This window comes from Micromesistius poutassou (genome assembly GCF_964030765.1).
Source record: "Micromesistius poutassou genome assembly, chromosome: 15".
Lineage (NCBI taxonomy): Eukaryota > Metazoa > Chordata > Actinopteri > Gadiformes > Gadidae > Micromesistius > Micromesistius poutassou.
The window spans coordinates 3,692,968-3,703,100 of record NC_140285.1 but is presented as its reverse complement, the minus strand read 5'-3'; the positions used below and the strand labels follow the sequence as shown (position 1 = coordinate 3,703,100).

The window sequence follows — 10,133 nt, the reverse complement described above, 5'->3', positions numbered from 1 at the left end:
AATCTGAAAATCATTGTGCACTTATCATGCAAATAAATTATCCTTGATGACTTCTGTACTTCTTTTTGTGTTGCATATGTGTGAGAAAAACTGCTGATCTGAAGTTGAGACACATCAAGCCCAAATAATATTTTGTGGTAAATCTTAATGGCATGTCCACAAGCTACAGCGTAAGCAGCAGTATGAAGGCATCCTCCTCATCCACTAGTGTAGAGCTGCTTACATTTGAACCCAGACAAATAATTTGATACTTAAAGGTGTAGTGTGTAGTAGTAGTAGTAGCAGTGTGATTTAGTGGGGAGGTTGCAGATTGCAAGAGACTTAATAGCACCCCACCCGTCGCTTCATAGCGACCTAGGAGAAGCTATGGTGGCCTGTAGGTTTCCAGTAGGCACCTTACAGTTAATAAGTTAATAATGTCATCGTCTACGATGACATTATTAAGTACCACTTCAAGTACCAAAAGTGAGTCCATTAAAAATATGTATTTAGTTATTGTCTTAGTTATATAGATATATAGACACTACATCACAAAAAATACAGACTGTGATTATATTAAAAGAGAACCAACCAATATAGAAACCCATTTTATACATCTGTTCACCCTGCATCAACAAAAAAGCGAATATCACATGTTTACAAAAAGCTAATGCTGGAGATGTTAGACAACACCCTACACATCAAATGACAATGGGAACAGGAGCTGAATAAAATAGTGGACGATGACATACAGTATGTTCTAGATGTCATGGGGGGGGGGGGGGGGGTATGGAGCCTGCTGTGGAAAGAATTTGATTTGAAGGTTAAAATTAGTTTCTTCAGGATCCTGCAGACACCCTAAGTCATTCGAAACAATTCTACCAATAAATGCTTGAAAGGCAGTGGTATGGTGGGTGACCATATGGTGACATATTTTGGGACTGCCCGATTATATACAGATATTTTTGGAAACGTCAAAGAAGAAAATTCTGCATAAGGATATTCCAACACCTTTTGACCACAGACCAGTGTTGTATACTGCACATTGTATTGATGGTTTCAAGAAAAATGTGTTATTATGTAATTAATTAGTTGAAGCCTAATCACAATCCCTCCCACGATTGTTCCATGGTTACATGACAGAACAATTTACTTCCTTCTCAAGATGAGAGAAGCCAATTCTCAATGTGATTTAGTTCTGCTATGTTAATTGTGTGTTAATATGTGTTCATGGTAACAAAGTAAAAATAACATAAAAAAATGATCATAGCATAAGACAGCCATTATTATTATTATTATTATTATTATTATTATTAATAATTGTCCCGCATTGTGGAACCACAATGTGCTAAAAAGGCGTCCTCTCTAGGGACACTTAACTGTTCTGGGATAGAAGCATGGCGGTGAAACATGGCATACATTCTGCACACTGCACATTTAAATAAATATTATTTGAGCTACTTTATTGCTTTTACTCATGTGTTTTTCATAAGGATGACTTTACAGTTTACCAGCGTCCCCTTCTACTAGATCATTACTATTTTTTTCACCACTACATTAAGATTATTGAAATGTTCATAAACTGTGTAGGCTATGTCATGTAATTTTGTGTAAAATAAATTTATTTTGTCAGGTTTATATTATCTACATTTGAATTATTTTGTGAAGTGTTTTTGTCGGGTTCCCAAGAAACAATCCTATTGAATAATATTTTGTGTGCTGTGGTTCGAAACGCCATTCTGAAGAAGAAGAGACTAATGCTAATCAGACCAATGCTGGCGTCCAGCCAAGGTAAATGCGCAATCATGTTTTAGCTCAATTATCTTGAACCTCCCATTGTCCAGGGTGCCAGATTCCCTGGTTGTGGCTGTGTTGTGGTCAGTCCAGAAAGGTGTTGCCAAGTGCCAACATGCCCTTGTCCAAAACCAACACGACAGTCAGGGAGGTCAGCCACAGAATCTCGGAGGAACTTGGGCCTGAGCCGGGAATACCACTATGAGTTGGGGCTGATACAAGCATACATAGTTTCATTTAAAAGCTGAGCTTAATATAGGCTGCAACATGTAGTCGTATAGAAATGTGTCCTTGTACGTTGTGTGAAGGTATGTATATATATATATATATATGTATACATACCTTCACACAAAGTTGAAGACAACTTTACAAGACGTTTGTGTAAATGTGTAAAGGTTTAAAGGTTTAAATTGCAATATGGGAATAACGGGTTGTATTCTTTCCATATAATTGTTAACATGCGCTTGGCAGTGAATGTAGACTGATATGTGTGGCATTTTAATTACAAAATAATACATTTACACAATCAGATTCTCCGTGACTGAGCACGCTCTCTGAAGATTCTAACGAGACGAAGCTTGTAAATGCCAAGTTTACAGCAGCACGCAGTCACGCCATTCTGTAGTTAAAAAAGGTACATCCTAGATGTACAAGGGGCTCATCCCTTATTATGGCCTGTAGCCTATTTAGGGTACCTTATTTTATTCGAAACATTTATACATAACAATGATTGATCGCCCTACACATACCTCACTGTCGTAATGCGGTGTTTGGGTTCGGGTTACTAAACGCAGGGTTCTGATGCAGTAGTTTGTCTTTGAGACAAATCAAGTTATTGAGGACGCATTAAAGAGTGCCATTTTGCTGCTAGGATTTATGAATTAAGTGTAGGTAAATACAGGAATACAAGTAAAAAGATTTCCATTCAATATACATTGCTTGTGTGCAAGTTTTATTCGAATATTTACAAGGAATGTCCAACTCCTGTGCCAGCGTTAGCTGAAAGAGGGGGCACTAAAATGACCTCCATGTGACAGGGGGACAAACATTAGAGTAAGGAAAAAAAGTATGACAGTTTCTTTAATCATGACAGGAATATCAACATGACATTAACATCAAGACAACGTAAACAGTTAATCAATTCATTTGATATTTACAAAACAACTGGAAACGTTGAAAACGACAAATCAAATAGGTCTTTATGGAATCTCTGTCTCTGGTGAGAGAAATAAGATTGCTGTGCAGGCTGAGGAGAAATCCATTATGTTTTCTGGGCTCTCTCCTCTACATAAAGCTGCATCTGAAACAGAATGCAATAAGAGCAGTCAGCTGGATGTGAGATTGTAATAAAATATACAATATTGTGATTTTTGCACTGGGAAAAGAGCATTTAAAAAATCATGAAAAATGATTGGATGGGTTGAATCGTTAATGACTGAATTTTAAGGGTTTACTTTAACGATTTCGGACGTCATGGTCTTCAGCGGAATGAGTCTGGGCTCCGTCATGTGGACTTCCTGCTCATCAGCCACGATCCATGGGAAGTCCTGGGGAGAGCCAAGACACCCCCCTCAATACTCAATACATTCTAGAGGTACATGGTCTGGATGGTTAGGGAGACTGTGGCAGCTAGCTAGAGTGGGGTCCAAATGGTGTGTGGTGTCTTGCGCTAAAGCACTCTAACAACTCAAGCATTGATGCGTCTCGGCGAGATTGGGACTTTGCGACGAGATAACACCATGGGAACCTAAGGCCCAACATAAATAAGTGATGTGCAAAACATTTGTAAATCTTGGCCGCATATAATCCAACACATAAATGCACAGCGTTGACCTCCAGAACTGCATGGGGGTCACTAGCCTCACCTTGATGACCTGCACCTTCTCCATGTTGCGCGTGGCAGCTTCTCTGGTGTGGACCAGTACTGTGAAGGAACAGCCTGGGACAGGGAGGATTGGAGCACTGTTAAGCATTTCAACAACCAGCCAACCTACTGACTGAGACTATAGTCCCGTTGTGGCCTGGTGAATACACACCAGAGGCTACAGTGTGGAAATGATAATCTGATACAACTCCTTACCTGGGGGATTGCTGTTGAGAACCGCGTCACACACGCTGATCTTCAGAATGAACGCCCGCAGCAGTTGCTCAACATGTGACAGCAGTGTGTCAGAGCTGCAACACACACATGCACAGTTAATGTGCATGTCAACACCAGCACATCAACACATCACATGACATGATTGTCTTTTATAGCATAATAGACAAAGTACACATTAGTAAACAGCAAACCATTTTAAGTTGTAATACATATTGATGGCTTATAAACAAATACTTTTCTGTCACAGCTGCCTTGTATGGGCTTTGGTATAAATTTTTTGCAATGGCAATAAACTTGAATTCCAAGATCATTTTACATTGTGTTTTCTGTTTACCAGAATAAGACAGCATTTTGTTGTTAAAGTGTGTTGTGCTAATAATCCTAATATACAGACATACCTGATGCTCAGCAGGGGGGGCTGAGAGATTTCAAAGACAAATCTCTCGACCGGGTGGTGCTCCTTGTCCATGATGACCACCGCTACCTTCTCAGCATCATTCTGAAAATAAAGGAAAGGACATTTAAGGCACGTTGGTTCAAACCAACCTCTTTTAACTGTACTCGCATCCAAACCTCACCTTTTCGATGAGTGGCTTCACACAGTGGAGTGTATCTTGGATATACTGGTTCAGTTCTGGATGGCATGACATCTACGAAATAAACCAGGAAAGCAACATAATTTAATGCGTAAATGAAGTTGACCTGTGTCCAACAACAAGAAAAAGCCCAAGATTGCAAGCAAGTGGTCCATTGAATTTACCTGTACAGGCACGTTGTATTTCTTTTTCTTCTGGAAAATCCCGGAGGGGTAAACCTCCCGAACATATAAGATGAGATGAATGGCCACCTCTAGGAACTCACACAGAATGTCAGCCACCACTGTGGAAGAGTCAATTATACTAGCGTTGAGTCAAACACTTCGGAGGTCGAAGGACACGCGAAAAACATGCAATCTACCAAATGATTGTCTCTTGCCTTGTCCAAAGTTAAGGTCCTGTCTGGTTAGTGTTGTCATTTTCAGTTCCCAGGTTGAATGGTTAAAAGCGAAAACGATGGTTTATATGCTCGATAGCGATTACATTTTTAATAGTTTTTGTTATATTTAGACGTGGAATGGCACATTAAACGTTATACACATTTTAAACCACTGGGAATCGTATGTGTCAAAACAAGACATTAAGAGAGTTCTTGTTAGTATTAAATATTCCTAGTACAGTGTTGTTAATGGTTTAAATTCACGTTCTTATAATGTAGCCATGCCATATTTACTTCTTTGTTTATTTTCCATTGTTGCCGTCCATTAATGATGACGTTGTAACGGCGCGATCGAAAGACGATGGAATTTGCAGGAGGTTGATAATATATATATATATATATAGTATTGAAATGTAGTATTAGTAGCAAAATATTATTAATATGAAATGTCTATTACAAATAATTATTATTAAAAATAAGCATACATTACAATGGAATCTTTACAAAAAATCAAGTCCAACAGACTTACACTATTTTATTCAAGGTGGAACATAAAGATAATGTCGGGATACGAAATCACTAGATTACACAACCATGGATGAATAATAATAACGAACCTCCAATTTTGTTCTCACATTAAACAAAATACAAGCGCGCCCTCACTTGGTCATAATAGAGAAGGTACAGTAGTAGAACTACAAGAAGACAGAGAAAAGAGTATCGCATTTAATATCCAATATATATATATATATAATTTTTTTTTTTTTGGAGCAGGCACTTGTACTTTTCCTATTTTGACCTCCATTATAGGGGACCTTTCCCTCCCCTACTATTACAAAAGGGATTATCACATTATCACAATCACTGTAGGCTAGGGAGATTGTTTCTTATGTGTTTTAATTATATCAAGTCAGGTATCTTTCTTTCATCAGCCTTTGATGAACAATAAAGTTTTAGTCGTCTCTTCTAATGTATTCATAATTCTAGCCACCTTCCAACCCTATTATCTTAACCATGATCTACACTCACATTAACTAATCTCAAGACCTAAATGTAAAATCACAATACGGAACTGAAGTGCTTTTACTTCTAATAATTTCTTTGACTTTCTTTCTAATCTAAAATGTTATATTGTGCACTTGTATTGTTGAATTGTGCAAGCAAATATGTGAGCAATGGTGTGAGCACGTCCACCGTCAAAATAAAGGCTACGAGTATAGTAGTACTCATTAAGCACTCCCCCCCCCCCCCCCCCCATCTCTACCACCTTTATATCACAAGAGTATAGTATAGGACTAGTTGTACAAAAAGTACACAACACTAGTCCACAACCTGATAAAAAAAAGCTCACTTAACCTCACTAGTATCTGAAATATAATTAATCTGGAAGAATACCATCCTACCATAGTGGTACCATCCTACCAAGTTTATTTACTGTATATGCAGACTCAGGTTTGGCTCGGTGCTATCAGCCCCGGCTGTGATGCAACCAGAGCGTAAACCCATTGACAAGGGCCCTGATTGCCCTTTATCGGAGACAAGGCGTTTATGGTGTCCTTGAGCGGATAAAGGGAGTGTGGAGGGGAGGGCTGGAATCAAACCAACAGATTTATGTCAAGTTAGCATGACCTGAGCCTGAACTAGGACCAAAGTCTTCAATGCGGACGTGGGCTTTATTATAAGAGCTTGACGACTAGCCGGAACACAGCATTCTTGACCAGGCTGCCGCCCACCAGTGCTCCCACAGGTGAGTGTGTGTTCATGGCGACTGTCGCTCGTTCTGCTCTGAGAGCGACACAATGCTCATTTGTCTGGGTCACATACTCGAGCACATTCTCTGTCTTGACAGAGCCACGGCACACGCTTAATCCTATCCAATCATAAGACTCGGTTTAAAGAACTGTGGTGCTAGTGTAAAGGATTGGCAGCCTATTCAGTCTCTGTGTAGCATGTATCCAGAGCTTTTCTCTTGTTACACACTTATTTCTTATGACACGTTGACACGTTGATTGTAGTATTATTGTTCAACATTCCGTTGTCTCGGTTCCATTGAAGTGCTGAACAGGTCGAGGGTCGGAGGTCATTTCAACACACAACAGGATTACAATGACTACAGTCACGGAAGCGGGCGGCTCAGACCGTGTGCAGTACAACCGGTGGAATGAAGAAAACATCAACATCGACGTGGCTGCCTCGCAACCGGGCCTGGTGGGGTGAGAGTTCAATGTATATGAAACATAAAGATCAACTCCTTTTAAGAAAAACACAAAGGAATTCAGAAATTATACATTGACCGTTTCTGTTAATGGTGGGTTAGGCAATTTGTTGAAACAAGTTTGATTTTGAAAGTATCCAACCAAACAAATCCCACATAAGTAGCTGGCTGGCTTTAGCAATAGGTCTGCCAAGATGAGTGGAAGACTGGGGTCATGCAGTGTATGCACTGGCAGAGTCCACGCAGGTAGGCGGGCAGGTAGGTAGACAGACGTAAGCCATCCAATCATTTCATTTGGGCTTAGTGAAATGATTGGACAGGCTTATTAAAGGCTGGCGACAGCCACAGATATCGGATTTGTTTTTATCAGAGCATTTGATTTCAACAAATAGGACAAAAAATGCTTCTGAAATAATTTGCTTACCATAACTTTAAGTCATTAGGAATTAGAGGGGTGCCTTTTAGGAGATAGAACATCAAAACAAACAAAGGACTTACATTGGCAGAAACCAATAGTGGAGCTCAGAGTTAGGGACACAGGGACTTATGAGAGATGCGATGTGGGTGGTTGCAGATGGAGTGCCAGAGGAGGGAGATGTAGAATTACTTTAGGTAGATGAACACCAGGCACACATTATAATAGTAACATAAGTTTACATTACACTGGCCTGTTGCAAAGCAAGACAAACATTTTCCTGCACACTAGCTTGCTGCTTTGCGTAGGTCTATACGTTACCACAGACCAGCTAGTTTGTATCATGTACATTTATCGGTTGGTTTTCATTTATTGTTCAACCAGTGCAATAAGAGTCTGTTGACAGTCACTTTGGGGGCATTTGTGAATCCGATGAGTTAACAGCTTACAATAGTTAATGTTATAAACGGTTATTGGAGAATCCTGTAATGCATAGTCATACATGTATAAAGTGAATATTAAAAGTCCCATTGCTGTTACACTCCTTATCAGCACATGTGGAATGCCTCTCGTTCAATCCAATTACTTGGTCAGTTGTATCATATGGCGCATGCATATCACATCACATCAAAAACAGGTGTGTAGCTGTTTAATGATTGAGACAATCACCTTTCTTCATGTTCTTCTTCTCCTCCAGGTTCTACAACAGACTGTGTACGGGCAGCATGGGCATGGTGGTCAAAGTGGCCGGAGGTGTGGCTGCTCTGGTGTCTGTGTACCTCTTGGGCTACGTCACTGGCTACTACGTCCACAAATGCCCATGAGTGGCCTCATTAGAACCTAGACCCACTTAGGAAAATGTATTGAATAAATGATGAATTCAATATATTTCAGATGCAAGGGAAACAGTCATCCTCTTGGCTTTTTTGTTTATACATATTTTATTATGTTTGTCATTTCATGAAACTTTTTACAAGCTTGTCAATTGAATCCGGGTAATGTTGTCCCATTAAAGGTGATATTTGTTGAAATTTCAAACATGACTATGTGCACTTTGTACCCGTAGCATTAGATATCATTTGACCAATCAGTCACCATCATAAATTATCTTTATGGTAGAGATGTCTTGCTCTTCAGCAGGAATAAGACTTTCAAAGTTCTCTTTTGACGTGTTGAACAAGGTGGAGTTCACCTTAACCACCCACTCAGCGATCCTCTGGGAGGTGTAGTATTCGTCGTTCTCCTCGAGCCAATGTGAATCCCTCCAGGTAACGCTTCCCTCCGAGCACTGAGATTCTGTTTCCACGTCTGAATCGTCCCAGCACAAAGCCCTTTGTTGCCCTGCTTTGAGGTCCCTGGTGTTGGGTTCGACGGCGGCGGCGGGGCACGCGTCACTCTTTTGTGGTCCTATTTTAAGTTCCATCAACGCCGGGGCCGTAGCGGCCACGGGGGACTTGGCGCGATCCAAGCCCGCAGTCAAACTCAGTGGTCCGGAACGCGTCTCCGAGTTCAGATCATTATTGAGTACTCTAAAACTTACCCCAAACACAGACCCGCTTGATTGATCCGAAATTTCAGTTCTTCTCTTGTGCCGAGCCACCAATACGCGGAACGACGTCTTTTCCCTCATGATGATTGAATTAGACAAGCGAGTGAGGCTTTTGGGAACAGATGCTGATACGACAGGGGCGTCTTCCTCCTTTCGAGGGATGCTGGTCGACCCAGCGATGGGTGGCAGAAGGTTGCTGTGGGCCACAGCCGTGGTGGTGCCTCGTCTCGGTTCACGCAGAACCACTATGTCCCTCGAGCGAGAAAAGCTGTGCGCAGATTGGGTCGACTTTGCGGCGAGCTGGAAGTCTGTTGCCTGGCGGGGGCCCGGAGGCAGCCCCTCGCCCGGTGACCTGTTCATCCTTGGCATGCTCAAGTCCAGTCTGTCCTGAGCGCGGTTCCCGTTGGTTTTAGTATTATTACCCATAAAGTTCCACAAACCGCTGCAGGTTTGCCCATTCCTGTTTGAATCCGACCAGGCCTGCTTCTTCTGACTAACCCTATAACTTTCTTTCATGCTTTTCAGAATCAATTATAAATGTGCTAGAATGCACATTTGACGCAGTACACCTGTGACTGCCAAAGCTCTGGTCATCTCTTTGTACAAGTGCTTCTTCCTTCCAAGCGCACGCTCACACAAACACACACAGACTGACACACACCGAGTCACTCGATACGTAACCGTATCCATCCTCTTTCTACTTTGATTCTGAAGGTAAAGATCTTTCACTGTGGGTGAATAACCACACATCCTGCACACAAAAGTGAAATACTTGTTTTCAGCCTTTTAGAAAGTCTATTTAAAAACTTGTAATTCCTTTAATAAAATGTTTTACATTGAATTTTGTGTTGGCAGCTCCCATTCACATTATACTCCATGGAACTTCCCACACATGCATTAGCATCTTGTCATTCGCTTTTGACTGTGTGCAGTTTCCTCCCATTTTGTCCAAAGCCATGCAGGTGAGGAGAGGCCAAAGATAGCAGAGAGGTACTTTTGTGTACCAAGAGATCTCTCTTCCTTAAACCATGTATTCAGAAGGGAGAGGTGAAAGCCCCCATAATCCAAGGTATTGATTTAAGTGGACCAGCCACATGTGCAGTGT

At 41.0% G+C, this 10,133-nt stretch overlaps 1 protein-coding gene across 2 annotated transcripts; it reads right to left on the bottom strand.

Moving 5' to 3' along the window:
* Positions 1–2,726: 2,726 nt before the first annotated feature.
* On the bottom strand, positions 2,727–5,199 carry mad2l2 (mitotic arrest deficient 2 like 2). 2 transcript variants are annotated; one of them, XM_084479593.1, is made up of 8 exons: positions 5,144–5,199; positions 4,635–4,753; positions 4,453–4,524; positions 4,273–4,373; positions 3,854–3,948; positions 3,639–3,712; positions 3,228–3,320; positions 2,727–3,073 (listed from the first exon to the last, which is right to left on the bottom strand). In XM_084479593.1, the coding sequence occupies exons 1-8, from the start codon at positions 5,160–5,162 to the stop codon at positions 3,035–3,037; spliced, it is 612 nt and encodes a 203-aa protein (XP_084335719.1). In that variant the 5' UTR covers positions 5,163–5,199; the 3' UTR covers positions 2,727–3,034. The 2 variants fall into 2 exon arrangements, with proteins under 2 accessions (XP_084335719.1, XP_084335718.1); XM_084479592.1 differs by having other exon boundaries at positions 4,850–5,164.
* Positions 5,200–10,133: the final 4,934 nt, after the last annotated feature.

Excerpts from the sequence above, each read along its gene's own strand:
- mad2l2 (XM_084479592.1), bottom strand. The coding sequence starts at position 4,889 with ATGACAACACTAACCAGACAGGACCTTAACTTTGGACAAG. Across the intron at positions 4,754-4,849 it reads GGACCTTAACTTTGGACAAG|TGGTGGCTGACATTCTGTGT; the intron begins GCAAGAGACAAT and ends ACTCTTCCACAG. Across the intron at positions 3,321-3,638 it reads AGAAGGTGCAGGTCATCAAG|GACTTCCCATGGATCGTGGC; the intron begins GTGAGGCTAGTG and ends GGCTCTCCCCAG.